Consider the following 21,738-nt stretch of genomic DNA (forward strand, 5'->3'; position numbering starts at 1 on the left):
GTTTGGAGGTACTTTTAGAAAAATGTTGAGTTCTTGTCATGAAACTTCTTCTGTTATAAACAAGTAACTCTCAGTTACATCTAACTGGGAACTTAATGTTTCAAAGATAATTTATATTCACAGGTAATCCTAAAATCTTATTTTAGCCAATAATTTCAATGCCCCTTTGTAGAAAACCTTTATGCTATTTATCAAATAGCAAAGTGAATTGATTTGCATTTGTTCTCCTTTTATTTCCCTTGCTTACCAAATGGTGGAGGTCCTAATGAACAATGACAAAAAGGTAGGCAACAAAAAGGAGAACAGAAATAAGACTTAGATAATCCTTAAGCTGAATAATCAGTATGGATTATAAGAAATGGTGTAAACCAAACTGTCCTGAATATCCATGATTTTAGGATTTCTAATACTTGAATACTTAATGGGAAGTTGATTTTTATTTTCCTAACATTTTAAAATGAAACAGTCATATACATTTTGTTTACAGAAACTAAAGAAAAATCAATATGAAATTAAGTGTATTTGTCAATTATATAAATATGTATCATTAAAAAGCCCTTTTCCTGCGATTAAAATATTACATGTTCATTTTAAGCAATTGAATACATGTCACCTATCTTGAGAGAAAAAATTTTAATGTCCAAGAGTTATTTTTCTTATGCTGTATTTAAATACTTACCTTAAAAAAAAAATCTGTCTCTTCAGTGCCTTCCACTAGTGCTACTTGTAAAAGAAGTAATTACTCAAAATGTGATTTAAAAACATAACTATAACGTTTAAGAAACACTATTTAATTCTAAATGAAACAGAGATGAGACATACAGTTTGACAGCTCAGCAACTCAGACCATTTGTCTTGTTCTGTAGGCTTTGATAATTCACAAATGGCTTCTCAGAAAAAAAAAATGCAGCAAATACAGTGATCTCTAAGCTTTTTTGCTTTTGAAGGTTATATTGCTTTAAATGTTTCCAAGATGCTCTGTCTTTCAGCTTGGATTTTCTTTTCTGAAAAGTTGAGCTATTATAGTTCAGAGATAATATACCTAAAGTATCCAGTACTGTGCTGAACACACTGAAAATGTTAGCTGTATTAAAATTTGAGCTGTCTTAACACACTTAAACTACTACTTTAAGGTAACAAAGTAATCCTAAGATGATGATGTGGCCAGGATGAGCTCCTGGGAGACCTGAGACATTTTCTTGTCATTTTGCTTATCAGATGCTTTTCTACTTTTACTATTACTATGCAGCTTAACAGTTTTTAATGTGTTTGAGTTTAGATTCTGAGTCTTATTAATTTCTAGTGATTAGCCTTTTATTTATAGGCTAAAAGGTTAAACATTCTAATTTAAAATTTTAATAATTTATTTTCAATAGGTTGAAAGACTTGAAGCCAAAGTGGTTGAACCCTTGAAAGCTTATGGGACCATTGTGAAAATGAAGCGGGTAAGTAAATCCATTTTCTCACTTACTATGAGTTACTCTGGCAAAGAGTATGAGGTTTCCAATTGTTTTTTTTAATAAGAAATACAAAGTAGTGGCCAGGAGTGGTGACTCACACCTGTAATCTCAGCACTTGGGGAGGCCGAGGAGGGCGGATCATGAGGTCAGGAGTTTGAGACCATCCTGGCCAACATAGTGGAACCCTGTCTCTACTAAAAATACCAAAAAATTAGCTGGGCATGGTGACGTGCACCTGTAATCCTGGCTACTCAGGAGGCTGAGGCAAGAAAATCGCTTGAACCCGGGAGGCAGAGGTTGCAGTGAGCTAAGATAGTGCCACTGCACTATCTTAGCACTGCCTGGCGACAGTGCGAGACTGTCTCAAAAAAAAAAAAAAAAAGAAAGAAATACAAACTAATATATAGTCATTCTTTTTACTCTGAAAGATCCCTTAGCTCTTTAAGAATAATGAAATATTTTTAGTGAGCTTATTAAGTATACTGTAGCAACATAGACAACATAGACATTATTATGGAAACTTTAAAATAATTATAATCATGAAAAATATATGGACAGAAATTGCTTTACTATATGAATATAAGTTTTTGTTTAAAGCAGGTGATAGCATTTAGACTTTTAAAATGTGTGAGAGAGTTCTATTTTTAAAACTAACTTTATTGAAGTGTAATTTACATCAGCAGTCCCCAACCTTTTTGGCACCAGGGACCGGTTTTGTGGAAGACAATTTTTCTTTAGTTCACAATAGGGTTTGCACTCCTATGAGCATCTAATGCTGCCTCTGATCTAACAAGAGGCAGAGCTCAGGCCTTAATACTAGCTCGCCCACCGCTCACCTGCTGTGCTGGCCCAGTTCCTAATACACCTGGGAGTTGGGAGCCCCTGATTTATGTGCAATAAAATTCTTCCATTTTAAGTGATCATTGAGTTTTGACAAATGTTTATACCCATGTAACCACTACCATCATCAAAATTACACATTTATATACGTATATCTATTATGGTTAATAGTTTTGCACTGAAATTGTGTCATTATTTTGAGAGAATATTAAACACATTCTCATATACATAGACACTAATTATGTAATACTTGTAATTCCTGTGGTAATGGTACCAGGATCACACAAGAAGTATTCTTCCATTCTTAAAACAGAGTGTGTGAATTTTCTTAAGTCAGACGTTTTTACTAACAAAAAAATGTCAATTTGCAGGATGACCTCAAGGCAACATTCACAGCAAGGAATCGAGAAGCTAAGCAATTAACTCAGTTAGAAAGAACACGTCAGCGAAACCCATCTGATCGACATGTTATTGTATCCTTTGAATTTGGGTCTTTAAAAAAATGTTTAAGGTATGGAGTACAAAAGTAAATGTATATAGAAATTGTGCATTTTTACTTTTAAATGAGTAGAGAATTTGAATATAAAGATTGAAAAGAAATGCATTTAGGAATTCTCAGTATAGAAATTGGCTGCCGGGCGCGGTGGCTCAAGCCTGTAATCCCAGCACTTTGGGAGGCCGAGGCGGGTGGATCACGAGGTCAGGAGATCGAGACCATCCTGGCTAACATGGTGAAACCCCGTCTCTACTGAAAATACAAAAAACTAGCCGGGCGTGGTGGCGGGCGCCTGTAGTCTCAGCTACTTGGGAGGCTGAGGCGGGAGAATGGCGTGAACCCGGGAGGCGGAGCTTGCAGTGAGCCGAGATCAGGCCACTGCACTCCAGCCTGGGAGCACAGCGAGACTCCGTCTCAAAAAAAAAAAAAAAAGAAATTGGCTAATTTTAAAGAGGTTACACCACCTAATTCAAATCCCCTTATATTGTTTTACACAGTAGACTTTGCAAACGAACAAACAAAAAATTCAGATGTTTGTATAAAGAGTAAATTCAGATTTCTGAATTTTATTTTCACATGGTGATGACTAAATATTAATTCTACAATTAACTTAAAGATCTATCATTAATCCTAATATATCAGTGTCCTCTATGCCCTGTTTTGAGAAAAGGAAAGAAAATTTTCCCATTTAATTTCCTTCATCTTTTAGAAATAAAACAATTATGTGGGCCAGGCGTGGTGGCTTACCCCTGTAATCCCAGCACTTTGGGAGGCCGAGGCAGGCGGATCACAAGGTCAGGAGATCGAGACCATCCTGGCTAACACAGTGAAACCCCGTCTCTGCTAAAAATACAAAAAATTAGCCGGGCTAGGTGGCGGGCGCCTGTAGTCATAACTACTCGGGAGGCTGAGGCAGGAGAATGGCGTGAACCCAGGAGGCGGAGCTTGCAGTGAGCCGAGATTGCGCCACTGCACTCCAGCCTGGGCGACAGAGCCAGACTCATCTCAAAAAAAGAAATAAATAAAACAACTATGTGAAATCATGACTTCCAGCCAGTTAACCTCAGGAGGGAGACTTAAGAGTATAATTAAGATCCAGGTTGGACACAAACCTAAATACGACTGTCTACTGTAATAAGGTTCTTCTGTTAAACATGACTATTTCTTAAACTACAATGTGCCTTGTTCATTACTAAACAAAAGCGTACAAAATAGTGCCTAACTGCCAGCAACTAAGATAGGTAGGACTGTGTAGAAAGCACTAACATCTGGCCGGGCGCATTGGCTTACGCATGTAATCCCAGCACTTTGGGAGGCCAAGGCGGGCAGATCATGAGGTCAGGAGTTCGAGACCATCCTGGCCAACATAGTGAAACCCCGTCTCTACTGAAAATACAAAAATTAGCCAGGCATGGTAGCACGTGCCTGTAGTCCCAGCTACTTGGGAGGCTGAGGCAAGAGAATTGCTTGAACTGGGAGATGGAGGTTGTGGTGAGCTGAGATCACACCACTGCACTGCAGCCTGGAAAACAAAGCGAGACTCTGTCTCAAAAAAAAAAAGAAAGAAAAAGAAAGCACTAACATCCCTACTGCCTCTTTTTTCCATTCCTTCTTCTATGTGTCTCCTTCCTACTTCCTTAAGGTTGTTACTGCCCAGCTCAGCCAGAAACCACATGAGGAGTGGCTCTTTGAGAGCATTTGAGGTTCCAGAACACCTCCATTCCTGAGGGGAGTCCCTTGAGCAGCGATTTGGGGCTGCACCAATTGCTTGGTCCTTCTTCCTTTGGACCAAAGGTACAGAAGCCCAACTTTGTACTAAACAAAAATGGGCAGCCATAGGGCTGGGAGTGGAGTGCCTACTGGAGACTGGGACAGAAACATCTAGATGGTCATAGTGGCATAAGATCTGCAAATGGAGATGATAGAATCTGTTTTTTAAGCAAGTCAGACAAACCAGAGAATGCTGGAAAATTTATGACTGATAACTAGAGATCAAGGCAGAGGCTGTGGGGTGGGGCAGGGGGATTCATCAGGGTTTAAGAATTAAGCTAGGGATCAAAATTTTTTGTTTTGTTTTGTTCTTTGTGGCCTGGAGTGGGGGAGGTGGTGATATATGAAGACATCTGGAATCCTGAGTAGTTGGCAAGATTGAATCAGGAGTACTGGTGTCTACACTAAACACAGAAACGAATCTATTCCTAAGACAAACATTTTTCTGACTTGGATGCTGTGCCGTAAACTGCTGGGGAAGGGAGATAATCTTAGAGCACAGATGAAGCAGGTCTGTGGGTTCACATGGTGGGGAAATAAATACAACCTAAGAGGTTATTGCCACAGGTGAATCAATGTGCTCACTGGGTAAGATCTGCAACTTGTGTATTTTGACAACCTGAAACCAAAACATGAAGGACAATCTACATACAAATGTAGTCAGTATAAATATACAAATATTCAATCATAGTATCATGGAATATTTCCCAGGATAAACTCTTAAATTTCATCTGTGTAGAAGTATGTTTAAGTTTGGTATGTAAGAAAAGATAGAGTCACTCTGATAGAGAGGATAGGGAAAAGAAGAATTCCAGGGCTCTGCCTGCTCACCCCCAAAGTAGGACTCCGGGTGGCTTCTAAACAAGCTTCCTGTAATGCAGTGTGACAAATACCAATCTGGCTTACCCTTTTAAAAATCATTTTAAACTGTTAACTAATTCCATTTAATATACCAGTATCTTTATTCATGGAGTTGTGTCTTAGTATTTTAATCCAAAGCATTTCCTATTCAAGTTGGTATATTATAGAATTTTGAAGAATTTTCAGTGAAGAAATATTAGAAATCTATATTCTCTTTGCTAAAAATGGATGTGTTACTTTGGGTGAGTTGCTATGCTCAAGTAAAGGGATTTGAGACTTTCAGAAATAAATAGTAGTTGCTGGAGGGTGATAGAAGGTGAAGCTACACATATCCCAGCTATGGCTTCTGTTTCCCCATGCTTTCCTGATTTAGCCAACTCTACTTAGCCTTCTAAATTTTAAAATGAAAATATCAATAAATGAGGAGGGTAAAGACATGAGTCAAAAGGAAGTAGTCACAAGTAAAGAGCTGCATCAGTCAGGTGTAATAAACAGTATTAGGAATTAGTCTGCTTGAATATTCTCACTAGCACAAGGATAACGTGTATCAAGTAACTGTTTTACTCATAGTAAATTTTTTTTCATAGTAGTAAGTCTTCAGAGGAGCTCTATTTTATCTTTGAATTTCCTGTAATGAAGTTGTAGTTTAAAGAATCTCAAACACAGAAATATAGAGAATTGTTTTTGATTCCTGGTTATGAATAAGTTGAAAGTTTGTATGATTTTTAAAAACTCTGCAGCCATATGGTAAATGTATATACAAATAAAGAGAGGTATAAATGAATATAATTTTAAGTACTTAGTATCTTGAAAATGTGTAGTTGAATGAACCTGATTACAAAAGTAACCATAATTGATATATGGTTACAATTAATATATAACCTAATTGTAAGTGTATATAATTCTATGGGTATATAAATTTATTGAAAGAATTGTTACACTCTCTTTGAAATGTATTTTTTCCTTTATGAAAAATTTCAGTCACAGGTGGGTAATAGAGTGGTGTGTCAAGAAATGGATCCTTATAGTAAACCCTTTTACTTGTTTCAATTTATACATTTTCTTGAAAAAGAAAGCAAAAGCTAAATGTCACGGTATTACTTATCACAGAACTTTGACAACAAATGCAAACTTTTTCTATGATTAATTATTAAATGATGATATATGTGACTTTTGAGTAAATATAATATTAGCACAAGAAACAAAACTTTATTAGGAAGAATTTAATCCGAAAATTGGGCTGTGCCTTTTTAAATTTCTGTGTTACTGTTTAAGAAAAAATCTTAAATATTTTTGGGCAACTTTTGTTCTAGCAGAGGAGGTGCTTAAAGAGAGATACACAATTAGATTAGAAATATTCTGCACTTGACAGTACTATAGCCACTGGCTGTATATGGCTATTGAGTTCTTGAAATACAACTAGAGTAACTTTGGAGCTAGTTTTTAATTTTTTATTTAATTTTAATTAGTTTTAATGAAAATAGCCCCATATGGCTAGTGGCCACCACACTGATTGGACAGTACAGATCAGATATTATGAGTACATGTCCAAATGTGTTAGACTTGCCATCTAATTCATTAGTTACTAGTGTATTTTTTTTTTTTGTAATAAGCATTAACTAAATAGAAGCAGTGTAACATGGTTGTCTTGTAAAGAAGAATCTATAAGTAGAAATCCCATGTTGAAATATTTTGTAGTGTATATTATATTCCACCTGATGAGGATATTATAGAGTTAGGAATATTAACGCATTTGGAGAACAAGTAGAAGCAAGCAAGCTAGAAAGAGTCTTGGTTATATACCTGCTAACCCAAAATACCTCAATGTTGTACATTTTAAAAATCAAACTCTCAGTGGTAGAACTTGTCATAGCTGTAGGTCTCTCTACTGTGTGCCACTCTCCTTAGTACTTTCCAAAGATGATTTCATGTAATCCATACAATAGTCCTATGAGATAAGCATAAAGAGTAAGAGATAATAGGCTGGGCACGGTGGCTTACACTTGTAATCCCTGCACTTTGGGAGGCTGAGGCAGGTGGATCACCTGAGGTCAGGAGTTCAACGTGATGAAACTCCATCTCTTCTAAAAATACACAAAATTAGCTGGGCATGGTGGCATGCGCCTATAATCCTAGCTACTCAGGAGGCTGAGTAAGAAGAATTGCTTGAATCCAGGAGGCGGAGGTTGCAGTGAGCCGAGATTTCGCCACTGCACTCTAGCCTGGGCAACAAGAGCAAAACTCTATCTCAAAAAAAAAAAATAGGAGATAATCTGTAATTGAGAGAATTGAAATAATCTTTACTAAGTCATAAGTCCTTTTCAGGGGAGAAATGGCTAACGGGGAGAGAGAGACAAAAGAAAAATAATTTTTGATAAATGGCACAGGTAGTGAAATAGGGAAGCAGTAGAAAATATGGGACATGGTTTTACAGTAGGTTATCCAAGGATGTCTGGGAAAAAAAAATGATTTTGTAGACAGAAAGGGAAGGATTTGGGGGTAGTTTTTGTCCTTGGGGTTTTTTTTTTCTAGATCGTGAATCATGTCACTAAATAAAGTTTTTTATTCTGCATGTGCTTACATAGATCATTTTATTATATATGGTAAAATACAATATTAACAATTTACACTGTTATGCCAAAAAGCCAGTACTGCACAATGGTAGAATTTACCAGTAAGCTCAACTGAATGAATTCTCATTTGATTTTTTTATATCTTTGGTTGGGGAATACTTTTGTAGGCAGAAACAGAATTACAGAGAGCTGCAATGGATGCTAGCCGAACAAGTCGTCATCTGGAGGAAACTATTAACAACTTTGAAAGGCAGAAAATGAAGGATATAAAGGTAATAAAGTAACTGTTAGGGTTCAAAATGTGTTTTTAACCTTATTTTTTACTTTAAACTCATGAAAAATTTAAATTACTCTAAATTTTTTAGCCCATAAATACCCCTTATAAAGAAAATATGATAAATAAGGGGCCAGGCACAGTGGCTCATGCCTGTAATCCTAGCACTTTAGGAGGCCTAGGCAGGTGGATCAATGGAGGCCAGGAGTTTGGGACGAGCCTGGGCAACATGGAAAAACCGCATCTCTACAAAAAACTAGCCAGGTGTGGTGGCACATGCTTGTAAGACCCAGCTTCTTAGGGGGCTGAGGCAGGAGGATCAACTGAGCCTGGGGAGATTAAAGCAGCAGTGAACCATGACTGCGCCACTGCACTCCCTGCGTTCCAGCCTGGGCAACAGAGCCAGACCCTGCCCACCCCACCCCCCAACAACAACAAAAAGAAAACAGAAAAAGCAAAAAATATTATAAATAAAATATATCGTGGGTTTTTTAAAAAAAAATGGAAACAGTGGTATATAAAAGACCAACATTTCCAAACAGTAGCCAGATATTCAGCTTTTTATAACAAATACTATTTAATCAAGGGGAACTAACATTTATTGTGTTTTTATATACCAGGCACTACAACAGGCACTTGACATAAATTCTTGCAGTCTTCACAGCAACTCCATGAGGATGAGGTGGTGTTATTAAAAAATTAAGCAGCCAGGCACAGTGGCTCACACCTGTAATCCCAGCACTTTGGGAAGCTAAGGCGGGCAGATCACTTCAGGTCAGGAGTTTGAGACCAGCCTGGCCAACATGGCGAAACTCCATCTCTACTAAAAATAAAAAAATTAGGCATGATGGCATGCACCTGTAATCCCAGCTACCCAGGAGGCTGAGGCAGGAGAATCGCTTGAACCCAGGAGGTGGAGGTTGCAGTGAGCTAAGAAGAGCATGCCACTGCATTCCAGCCTGGGTGACAGAGTGAGACTCTGACTCAAAAAAAAAAAAGAAATTAAGCAGAGACATAAATATTTTACCCAAAGTACAGTAGCCAGAAATAGGAGCTATAAACCAATTTTTTAATGTGTGATTTCTGTTATAATACAGTCATTAATTTTTATAGCCTAATACTTTGTAGTAACTACATATTATCAAATAAGTAAACAGGGTAATAGTAGCCAACCACATAAATTTGCATCTACTATGATATGGTATCTTAGTCAACAAAATCACAAGAATTGCCTTATTCTAACACATTTGTAGATTTGAAACTTCTTGGGGATCATGAAATTCAGCAGGTCTTTTTGATAACCATCGTGGAAACACTTGAAGGACCTCTTATGACCATCTTACAGACTTTAAAACTCATCTAAGGCTCTTTTTGGCTCACTGAAGATTTTCCTGTAACAAGCTTTAAATATTTGTTTTGCTACTATTGACAAATCTTCCTTCATAAGCTATATTCTTTCAATAAAATAAGCATTATCTGCCACTTAATTATATTATTTATCTCTGAAATCCATGAAACAGTATTCATTTACATCTTTTATTTTCTTTAATTTCCTGTCATAGTTTCAAAGGATTTCTGAGCTTCTCAATTTAGTCACAGGCTCTGTACTCTTCTGTGTAATAGTAGATTGCTACCCACAGAAGAGCATCTCAGGGGGCTGTCCCGAGACAAATTCCTTTACCAAGCTAGGAGAGTATGGTCAGGGTATAAAGTTTTATAATTGCTGACATCCCCTCTTAAACTGAGGGAGGAAGGAGAATTATTAAGATAATTAATTAACCTTAACCTGAAAAATGGGAATGGAGACTTGTGAGCTATGCCTGATTCCACTGTTGGGTAAAGGCTTCTTTAGTGATGGGAAACTGATTCCTTGCTCCATCACTGTTCCTCAGACCTGCACATTTTTCATTTACACATGGAAATTTGTCTCTACTCTGATCTTTGGGCTCACTTCTCTGTTCTGCCTGGATGCTGGTTTTAATTCCCGGAGCATTACAGAGTACCAAACCCCACAGAGAAAGTGCAGCATTCCCAGCTACAATTCCTGCTACCTGGGATTTCCTGAAGCAACAGGAGATGGTAGTAAGGTGCTGTACGGTGGAGGGTGCACAGAGAAGAAAAGAGCTTCTAAGCTTTTCTCTATTATGCCCCCAAAAGAGGGAAGTCTCTTGATTTCAGGAAGTCTCTTGGTCACAGAAGAAAATTTTAAAAAGACAGGAAGAAACCTACACTTTAAAAACACTGAGCTATAATTCACTGTGCAACTCTGGTTTTGAGTGTATACACAGATATATATATATATCTATAGATAGATAGATAGATAGATAGATAGATAGATAGATAGATAGATAGATAGGATAGTATGTATGTATGTATGTCTCTCCACTCCATGTTAGAACATTGTCATCACTTCAACCTTGTACAGTTTAGCTTTTGCCCCCGTCTGCTTCCTAACCCTGAGCAACCACCACTAATCTTCATCTCTATGGATCGAGCTATTCTGCACATTTCATAGAATGGAATCATCAAATACATTGACTTCTGTGACTGGCTTCTTTCACTTAGCCTGCTTTCAAGGCATATCCATGTTGTAGGATATATCAGTACTTCATTCCTTTTTTTGACCAACTGATATTCCATTGTATGGATATACCACATTTTGTTTACTCATTTCAAGGACATTTCAGTTGTTTCCACCTTTTGGCTATTGTGAATACTAATATAAACGTTTACGTACAAGTCTTTATGTAAACATACATTTTCATTTCTTTTGGATATATACCCAGGAGTGGAATTGCTGAATTATTGGTAACTTGATGCTTAAGCATTTGAGGAAGTGCCAGACTATTTTCTAAAGTGAACGCACCATTGTGTTTGCCCACCAGCAGTATATGAGGGTTACAACTTCTCTGCATCCTCAGTACTTGCTATTCATCAGCCCTCCTAGTGGGTTTGAAGTAGTAGTTTCATTGTAATAGTCATCTCATTATAGTTTTGACTTGCATTCCATGATGATGCTTTTTTTTTCTTTTTTTAAAATAGAGACAAGGTCTCACTATGTTGCCCAGGCTGGTTTTGAACTCCTGGTCTCAAGTGATCCTCCCACTTCAGCCTCCCAAAGTGCTGGCATTTACAGGCGTGAGTCACTGTGCCTTGCCTGATGATGCTTTTTGGCCATCTGTGTATATCTGCCTTGAACAAATGGCTATTGAAATCCTTTACCCTTTTTTTCTCCTTTTTTTTTTTTTTTTTTTTTTTTTTTTTTGAGACGGATTCTCACTCTGTTGCCCAGGCTGGAGTGCAGTGGCGCGATCTCAGGTCACTGCAACCGCCACCTCCCAGATTCAAGTGATTCTGCTGCCTCAGCCTCCCAAGTAGCTGGGATTACAGGCATGCACCACCACGCCTGGCTAATTTTTGTATTTTTAGTAGAGATGGGGTTTTGCCATGTTGGCCAGGCTGGTCGTGAACTCCTGATCTCAGGTGATCTGTGCACCTCCACCTCCCAAAGCTCTGCGATTACAGGCGTGAGCCACCATGCCCGGCTCCTTTACCCTTATTTTAACTGGATTGTCTTATTTCTGAGTTGTGAGAGATTTTTATATATTCTAGATAGAAGTCCCTTATCAGATAATCTGAAGTTTTTCCCATTCTGTGGGTTGCTTTATCACTTTCTTGATAGTGTCTTTGAAGCACAAGTTTTTAATTTTGATGAAATCCAATTTCTCTCTCTTACTTGTGCTTTGATGTTATAACTAAGAATCCACTGCCAAATCCAAGGTCATGAATATTTATTCCTATGTTCTCTAACAGTTTTATAGTTGCAGCTCTTATATGTCTTTGATCCATTTGAATTAATTTTTATATATGGTTAAATTTTGTAAACCTTAAATATCATTATTTTGCATGTGACTGTCTAGTTGTTGCAGCACCATTTGTTGAAGAGACTATTCTTTCCTCAATTGAATGGTCATGGCATCTTTGTTGAAAATCAGTTGACGTGGTTTGACTTCTGGGCTCCCATTCCTTTTCATTAATCTATGTGTCTATCCTTATGCCAGTACCACACTGTCCTAACATTGCTTTATGGTATGTTTTTAAATCAGGTAATGTGAGTCTTCGTACTTTCTTCAGATTTTTTAAAATTGATATGGCTATTCTGGATCTATTGCAATCCTGTATGAATCTTAGAATCAGTTTGTCAATTTCTACAAAGAAGTCACTTCGGGTTCTTATAAGGATTATATCAAATATGTAGATTAATTTGAGGAGTATTGACATCTTAAGAGTAATTCTTCCTGTCCATGAACATGGGATGTTTTTCCATTTATTTTAATATTCTTTAATTTCTTTAAGCACTATTTGTAGTTTTCAGAATATAAATTGTGCATATCTTTTGTTAAACTTCTTCCTATTTTATACTTCCTGTTGCTATCGTAAATGGGTTTGTTTTCCTAATTTCATTTTCAGATTGCTTGTCACAAATGTATAGAAAGACAGTTGATTTTTGCATACTGACTTATGTCTTACAACCTTGCCAAACTTCATTATTAGTTCTAATAGTTTTTTAGTAGATTCGTTAAATTGAGATAAATTTAATAAATTGAGATAAATTGGATTTTCCACATATAAATTTTGTTTTCTGCAACAACTTACAATTTAAATGCAACCTCCCATAACCCTAGCAAACTCCCAGAAACATGAGCACCAGATTATCAATACCAGAGTCTGTTAGGGTTCTCAATCTCCATTCTGCACATCATTCCTCATTACTGTCAAATTGCTTCCTTTCCAAGTAAGGCCACATTTGGGATCTTTTATGATAAAGAGGGATGTAGAAATCTCACAAGGTTGCCTCAAAGATCAGTCAAAAGGGTTACATTACAGCTCCTTTTTTTTTTTTTTTTTTTTTTTTTTAAAGAGCTGGTGTCTCCCTATGTTGCCCAGGCTGGTCTCGAACTCCTGGGCTCAAGCAATCCTCCCACCTCGACCTCCCCAGGTGCTGGGATTACAGGCGTGAGCTACCATGCCTGGCTGGCCCCCTTATTTCTAATAACAATATTCACATATTGCCATGTTGATCTTAGCATGTCTCATAAACATTTCTGTGAGAAGAATACTTGGAAAAGTCAGATTATTGGTACCACTCTTAATTTGGGGAGAAACAGACAGAACATTCCTATTCTTACCTGTTACCAGGCTACTGCTTCTGGTAAGGGCAGAGTTTGTGGCTCCTTTAACCACTCTGGAAGCAGAAATGATTGGCAGTAGTGAGCACTACTCATAACTGTGTGTGCATTACTGTGTTTGAGGTGAGTTTAATTGATAAGTCCATTTGAATTTTGGTATTGGAATTAAACAGCAAAGTAATACATTTTTGACAGACTTTTCATAGGAACTTTGCAGAGTGTCTCTCTGAAATAGGCTGTTACAGAACTTAGTGTACAAAATGAGAGAAAAATCACAATCCCATTTGTTTCCATGTATTAGGAAAAGTCATCAGTACATGATGAATGTCAAGGGAATGTCACAATTACAAAAAAGGTACTTAACCAGGAGTTACTCCTGTAACAAACGGGGATAGGAACTCAGTATGTAGTGAAGTGGCTGACATAAGCAAGAAACATCATAATTAATTTTTTATAGCTTTATTTTTATTATAAATATAAATCGTAAAACTTATCCATAAAATTATAGAGAAAAATTTAGTCTTACCACCCAAAAATATTCACCATTTTTTGTTTTACCCTTCCAGATTTTTCCTATGCATATATACAGAGACATGGTAATAACAATAACAAACATTTCTTAAACACTGACTGTGTGCCAGGTACCATTCTAAGCATTTTGCATGAATAAACTCATTAATTCCTCAAAACATCATTATGAGGAAGGTACTATTTTTAGCCCTGACAGTTATACATTAATGGGACCACCGTATATATAGCATCTCTTCTTAAAACTTATGGATATATTTATGCCAAGAAACAGATCCATATTATTTTTTGTTATCTTTATGATATTCTGCAGTATGGTTATACTAGTTCATTTAACCAGTCCTCATTGGTGAATGTCTAGGTTATTTTTGCAATTGTAGTTGTCACTGCATCATTACACATCGTTAAACAGCAGCCTTAACTGCTAGCCCAGTTATTCTCTTGAGATAAATTACCAGATGTGGAGCTCCTCCTTCAGAGCATACACTTTTAATGTTAATATATATTTTTAAAACTTCTGTCCACAAAGGTTAAACCAGTTTACATTCCTACTAAACCTTGCATAAGCACAGGTACAATGATGAGTTTGTTTGGTTTTTTTGTTGTTGTTGTTTTGAGACGGAGTCTCGCTCTGTCACACAGGCTGTAGTATGGTGGCATGATCTTGGCTTACTGCAACCTCTGCCTCCTGGATTCAAGTGATTCTCCTGCCTCAGCCTCCCGAGTAGCTGGGATTACAGGCGTGTACCACCATGCCCAGCTAATTTTTGTATTTTTAGTAGATGGGGTTTCACCATGTTGGCCAGGGTAGTCTAGAACTGCTGACCTCAGGTGATCCACCTGCCTCGGCCTCCCAAAGTGCTGGGATTACAGGCATGAGCCACTGCACCTGATGTGTTTTTTGTTTGTTTTATATGACAATGTTGACACCATAAGTTGCAGTATTTTTAATAGGACGATAGGTAAAAAATCAGTATCATTTGCATTATTACTGCTGAGCTTTTTAAATATATTTAGCAATACATTTCTTTAGTAAATTATATTTTTCCTTAACCTATATTTCTGTTGGATGTTGGAATTTCTTACTAATTTCTAAAAATTATTTATATTGAGACAATTAGCCCTTCAAATGAAAGAGAAAGTATGTTGCAAATGTCTTTTCTCATTTTACTGCTTACAGTGTTTTTGCCACCTCTTTTTTTTTTTTTTTTTTTTTGAGACGGAGTCTCGCTCTGTTGCCCAGGCTGGAGTGCAGTGGCCGGATCTCAGCTCACTGCAAGCTCCGCCTCCCGGGTTCACGCCATTCTCCTGCCTCAGCCTCCCGAGTAGCTGGGACTACAGGCGCCCGCCACCTCGACCGGCTGGTTTTTTTGTATTTTTTTAGTAGAGACGGGGTTTCACCGTGTTAGCCAGGATGGTCTCGATCTCCCGACCTCGTGATCCGCCCGTCTCGGCCTCCCAAAGTGCTGGGATTACAGGCTTGAGCCACCGCGCCCGGCCCTCTTTTCTTTTTATTGCCAGATCTATCTGTCTTCTTTTTGGTTTCCTCCTTGGTGTCATGCTTAGAAAGGTTTACATCCCCTAGGTTATATAAGTATTGCTTATACTTTCTTGATTTTTAACATATTTTAAACATTAAATATTGAGCTGGCAGCCGTGTTTTGCAGTGTTATGACATGGATATATAACTTTAATTTTCAAATGGGTAGATAGTTCTCCTGACATCCTTTATATCCTATACTCTGGAGAGCTGTCATTTCCTCTTTGCCAAAATGTTCTTAAAACTTTTTCGTCAAAGATCTTTGTTAATCAAACAAGATAGAGGCTTTACTGTTAGTCACTACGTCCAATTTAGCTAGTTGACTTTGTTGTTCTTGTTGAGACAGAAGTCTCCAAATGTTGCCAAGCTGGTCTGGGGCACCTGGACCCAAGGGAACCTCCTGCCTCAGCCTGCCAAGTAGCTGGGATTATAGGCACATGCCATTGTGCCTGACTAGTTTATTTCTTGAGCATTAAAAATGGGTGTTTTGGCTTGTCATCAACTCTTAGTTCAGTTTTCCCTCTAGGAGTTTCCACACTCAAGAAAACCTGACTCCTTTCTGGTTTGCAACTATCATAAGGACACTAACAACTAAGAGTAGATCCCAGCCCTGGTCAGAAGCCATTCCTCCTCTAAAGTATTCCTGGGTATCTAGAGATACTTTAATATGAAATCCAAAATTGTATTTTAGCATAAGGCCGTTTATCAGTCAGTTGCCAGCCTGGTATACCTGAGCCCTCTCTAACTTACATGAAGTGACAATAAGGGTGATTGTGAATCATAGTTACAAGTCTCTTTTAACCTACGCCCTGTCCTCTCAGTTAGAATGACATATATCACTGAGTAGCAATCAAAGCCTCTTAATGCTCCCTTAAGTGTTTTTCTAATCATCTAGGAAAGAATGGGGCTGGAGGGAAGAATCACAGGCTACTGATAATTATCTATATGGCTATCCTCCAAAGTATATGACCACTCTTTTCTGGGTTATCTTAGGAGAGCAGGGATGAAGGGAAATGTGTATTTGACTAGCCTTCTAATATAATCCATGCTTGAGTATTTTCTGCCTTGTTCTTATTCAGCCCAGTTCTCTCTATATTGCTTATTTTGTTATAATTAACAAGATATGATCATGTTTATTAAAAACTTGCCTGGTTTCCATCTTTTCCCTATCCACTGATTACCTCACCCCCTGCTCAGATCAACATGCACATCTTCACTCATACTTTTTGTTCATGATCTTCCTTGTCATAAGTTTCCATCATGCTTATATAGAGGTTACCTGCACAGTTTATCTGTGAAGGAAATTATTGATTCCGGCAAGAACAGCACAGTTCAGTGGGCAATAGCAGAAAAACCTTAAATGAGCTATAACCTTATAGCCTTAGAATCAGATCTGTGTCTAAAGAGTCTTATCTGTGAGCAACACTGGGCAAGTCAATATCTGTAAACTGGAACGCTCTATGCAAATATATGGTATTATCATCAGTGGCAGGAGTGTCATTACTACCAAGTAACTCCTTTATGTTTAGAGAATACAAGTAGCATATAGTGTGGAACATAATTCCTGTTGAAAAAATGTTCTACTGTTTAAACATCAGTTGGAATTGCTAAAACACCAGCTTCATAACTGAACTGCTCTAATACTTAATAAGCATATGGTATTAAAAGTATACAGTAGCATACATTTTAGTCAGATCTTCTGTTATTATAAATGTCAGTTACTAAGTATAAAGAGAACTAACTAAAATAAAAAATAAGATGGAAGTGAATGGTGATAAAGGAAATACTTTGTATAATTTGAAGGTTTGGCAGCAAAAGGTCTTCACAACTGTTTCTCTTTCAGTTATCTTTTGTACTTTATTTGCCCTGTAGAAAAACAGATACTTCTGTATTTTATAAAGTACCAAGACTATAGTGAGGAATAAAGTTACTATATTCATAAAGAAATTTAAATCATTGTTTAAATTCAATTCTTTCGTTTTTTTTAGACTATATTTTCTGAATTTATCACAATCGAAATGTTATTTCACGGCAAAGCTTTAGAGGTCTACACTGCTGCCTACCAGAATATACAAAACATTGATGAAGATGAAGATTTAGAGGTAGGACTATATCTATCTAAGCTCAGTTCTTCTGTTAATGTGGAAATATTTAAAAGAGAACATTAGTTTGTACGTGATTAGTATCTTTTTTTTTTTTTGAGACAGAGTCTCACTCTGTTGCCCAGGTAGGAGTGCAGTAGTGTGATCTCAGCTCACTGCAACTTCCGCCTTGTGGGTTTAAGCAATTCTCCTGCCTCAGCCTCCCAACTAGCTTGGGTTACAGGTGCCCGCCACCATGCCCAGCTAATTTTTGTATTTTTAGTAGAGATGGGGTTTCACCATGTTGGCCAGGCTGGTCTTGAACTCCTGATCTCAAGTGATGCGCCCACCTCGGCCTCCCAAAGTGCTGGGATTACAGGCATGAACCACCACGCCCAGCCATGATTAATATCTTAAATTTGAACACTACAGTGGTTATTATGTATAATCCAAAACAGATGAATTTTTATGATTTTCCATTTATTTTCAACTTTTCAAATTAACCATGGCAAAAGTTCCAGGAGTTAATTTATTAATAGCTAGTAAAATACAATTTACATAAAGCCATTAAATAAAATACTGTGTATCATTTTGACTGGTGATATAAGCCCACTGAAGTGTGCTAACAAATAACTAACATTTAGTGACTTCAGTAACATTTGAGTGTTTATATCATGCACAATACCCAAAGCTTTACATGCATTTTCTCATTCAAACCTCAAAATCTCAGGTGGTAGGTGCTGCTGTAACTCTCATTTTATAACTACAGAAACAGGCCAAGAGGATTTAAATAACTTATTTGTGGCCACTTAGCTAGTAAATAGCAGAATCAGGATTCTGACTATGTAATGTAATCACTAAGCTATGAAATAAATGTAGGTTATGTAAGCTTGCTTTATGCTGATGGTTTTAGTTAAATGCAGATAATTCTGATTGGCCAACTAACATTAGAGCAAGTAAATATCAAAGCCTGGTCCTCAATGAGCAATTCTGTAAATATCCAACCCTCTTACCTTCCAAAAGGAAAAAATAAAGGTACGAAAGTATTTATGCTGAAGTAAACTGTTCAAGACATACTTTCCCCATCTCATCTCTAATACAGAAGTGAAAAAAGCCATGTAATCCCAACATATAACAAGAATTCTGTATTAATAAAATATGGAAGTGTCTACCACTTAACAAATTTGAAGATTCCCCCCAATTTTTTTTTTGTATCTTCCCCCTGCCTCCAAGACGGAGTCTTGCTCTGTTACCTAGTCTGGAGTGCGGTGGTGCGATCTCGGCTCACTGCAACCTCCACCTCCCAGGTTCAAGTGATTCTCCTGCCTCAGCCTCCCTAGTAGCCGGGATTACAGGTGCCTGCCACCACGCCCAGCTAATTTTTCTATTTTTAGTAGAGATGGGGTTTCACCATATTGGCCAGGCTGCTTTCGAACTCCTGACCTCGTAATCTGCCCGCCTTGGCCTCCCAAAGTGCTGGGATCACAGGCGTGAGTCACTGCGCCTGGCCTAATTTTTATTTGTATCTTAACTATCAATAAAGAGATCCTCTGAGCCTTCCCGTCCCATTACTCCATGGGCTTCAGGAAACTTAAAACCAGAATATAGGTTAAATAAAATGAAGAAAGTACATATTACAGTATGTGTATATATGTTTCTAATGTCAAAATCTAATTTGTTTTATATCAGTTATATATACATATTTATATTTCTCTATTTGTCAGTAATGACTTCCCAAGTGTTACTTCCAAACACTACAGCTAAGGTTTCTTAACTTTCACTCCTTTTCATGTCCTGCTTTTAAAACTTGATTATGAAGGCCAGGCGCAGTGGCTCACGCCTGCAATCCCAGCACTTGGGGAGCCCAAGGCGGGTGGATAACCTGAAGTCAGGAGTTCAAGACCAGTCTGGCCACCATGGTGAAACCCCGTCTCTACTAAAAATACAAAAATTAGCTGGGCATGGTGGTGGGCACCTATAATCCCAGCTACTTGGGAGGCTGAGGCAAGAGAATCACTTGAACCCAGGAGGCGGAGGTTGCAGTTAGCTTATATTGTGCCACTGCACTCCAGCCTGGGTGACAGAGTGAGACTCCATCTCCAAAAATAAAAAGGGCGGGCACGGTGGCTCATGCCTGTAATCCCAATACTTTGGGAGGCCGAGGCAGGTGGATCACGTGGTCAGGATATTGAGACCATCCTGGTCAACGTGGTGAAACCCCGTCTCAAAAATTAGCCAGGCTTGGTGGCACGCGCCTGTAATCCCAGCTACTTGGGAGGCTGAGGCAAGAGAATCGCTTGAATCCAGGAGTCGGAGGTTGCAGTGAGCCAAGATCACGCCATTGCACTCCAGCCTGGCAACAGAAACTCCATCCCAAAAAAAAAAAAAAATTGACTATCAAGCTTTCATCTGTCATTTATAAAATAAGAAAATAGCAAATGTTTACATATTACATTGAGTCAGCTATTGATCTTTGCATTTTAACGATATTATTTTAATCCTCTCAACAACTTTGATGAAAGTACTTATTTCTGATTTCTGTGGATGAGAAAACGGAAGCATAGTGAAGTTAAGAAACTTCCCAGAGATCTCATAGCTACTAAGTAGCAGAGCTGAAAGTCTGATCCGGAAGTCTGACTACAAGGCCCATTATGCATTAATCCTCTCTACATTAGACTTCCAGAAGTATGGTTCTTGCTGAGTAACATTAATCATTTCCTGCAAGAAATAACACTGCATTTAGTGGCAGGTTCAAAAGTGATCCCCCAATTCTTCTTCAAGACTGTAGTCCACTTTATAAGTATTTTCATTCTTCTTTGTATAATACCTTTGACATGCCATTTGTTAACTGACCTTAAAGTTCCTTCAAGCCCTTCAGTCCCCAAGGTTTTCCTTCTTATCCCAGAGGCCCTAGGTATTTTTTTGTTACACCACTTCCTTTATAACTTACCACTACTCTTAATTAGCCATCTAAGTAGTTTGTGGGAAAAGAGCTCTATGTAAAACTAAAGGTCTCAGGAATATGTGGTAGTTTTTTTTTTAATATCAACTCCCCTACTTTCTAGTGAAGTAATACTGAGCAAGTTAACTTACTCGCTCTTCAGCTTCCTCCTTTCTAAAATGGAGATACTGTAGTACTTACCTCATGTCGTGTTTGTTCAACAACTATTTATTGAGCACCTCATATGCGCCAAGCACCATTCTAAGTGTGAAGGATTTAGTATTCTAAGTTAGAAACAGTCCAAGTTGTCAAAGCAGTAACTTTACATCTACCAGGGAATTCGACATGCAAAAAAATAACTAACGATTTTTTAATAATATGACCAGTCCTATAAAGGGGAAAAAAAAAGTGTGCTGTGTGTAATGGAGGGTTACAAATAGTCTGGAGAATCAGAGTGATCTCTTAGAATCTTGAGAGATGCATGGAAGGGTGCCTGGCAAAAACTTTCAGGGAGAGGGCATAGATAGATATACAAAGGTCCTGAGGCAGGACTGTTGTGAAGAAAGAACAGTGTATTTAAAACAATACAGTTGAGAATCATGGCATGTCATGGAAAAAAACAAAAGCAAAACAGCACAGTATAGGGCACGAGCACATGTTCAATGAACCACGGGCATAAACTATTTATTATTATGCCATATAGCAATTGTGGAGAGAACAGTCTGGAGAGAATTATGGGACCAGGGGAAGTAACTAATTCATGTAACTGATACAGTATCAAACAGGTACCTACCAAGAGGAAGGATCCTGTAAATACAAGGTTTCTTGGAAAGAAGCAAAGAAAACATGCAGAAAAAGACTGAGAAATAACTTGCTATTCTTCCAGATAGTCCATGCATTGTGAGAACTGCTGAGATGTATTCCAGCTGCAGCCAGTGTTTTGTAGTTAGGCTCCTCTAGTTGTATCACAAACCATCTTAATTGTTTTTCACATAGAAAGTATTGTCGGCCAGGTGCGGTGGCTCAGGCCTGTAATCCCAGCACTTTGGGAGGCTGAGGCAGGCGGATCATGAGGTCAGGAGTTCGAGACCATCCTGGCCAACATGGTGAAACTCTGTCTCTACTAAAGATATAAAAAATTAGCCAGGCATGGTGGCGCGTGCCTGTGATCCCAACTACTTGGGA

General features: G+C 37.9%; 1 protein-coding gene across 7 annotated transcripts in view; it reads left to right on the forward strand.

Annotated features, from left to right (window-relative positions):
- FAM92A (family with sequence similarity 92 member A) overlaps positions 1-21,738 on the forward strand; it is a 31,173-nt gene that overhangs the window by 2,077 nt on the left and 7,358 nt on the right. For all 7 annotated transcript variants that reach the window (XR_650867.4, XR_650866.4, XR_001905718.3 and 4 more), the window contains exons 3-7: positions 1,377-1,445; positions 2,672-2,773; positions 6,409-6,414; positions 8,168-8,272; positions 17,520-17,633. Coding sequence is in view for 4 of the 7 variants with exons in the window: in XM_003902966.5 (XP_003903015.1) it covers positions 1,377-1,445; positions 2,672-2,773; positions 6,409-6,414; positions 8,168-8,272; positions 17,520-17,633 (396 nt within the window). In the remaining 3 variants the exon portion in view is untranslated. The remainder of the gene's footprint in view (positions 1-1,376; positions 1,446-2,671; positions 2,774-6,408; positions 6,415-8,167; positions 8,273-17,519; positions 17,634-21,738) is intronic.

Source organism: Papio anubis, chromosome 8 (assembly GCF_008728515.1).
Source record: "Papio anubis isolate 15944 chromosome 8, Panubis1.0, whole genome shotgun sequence".
Taxonomy (NCBI): Eukaryota; Metazoa; Chordata; class Mammalia; order Primates; family Cercopithecidae; genus Papio; species Papio anubis.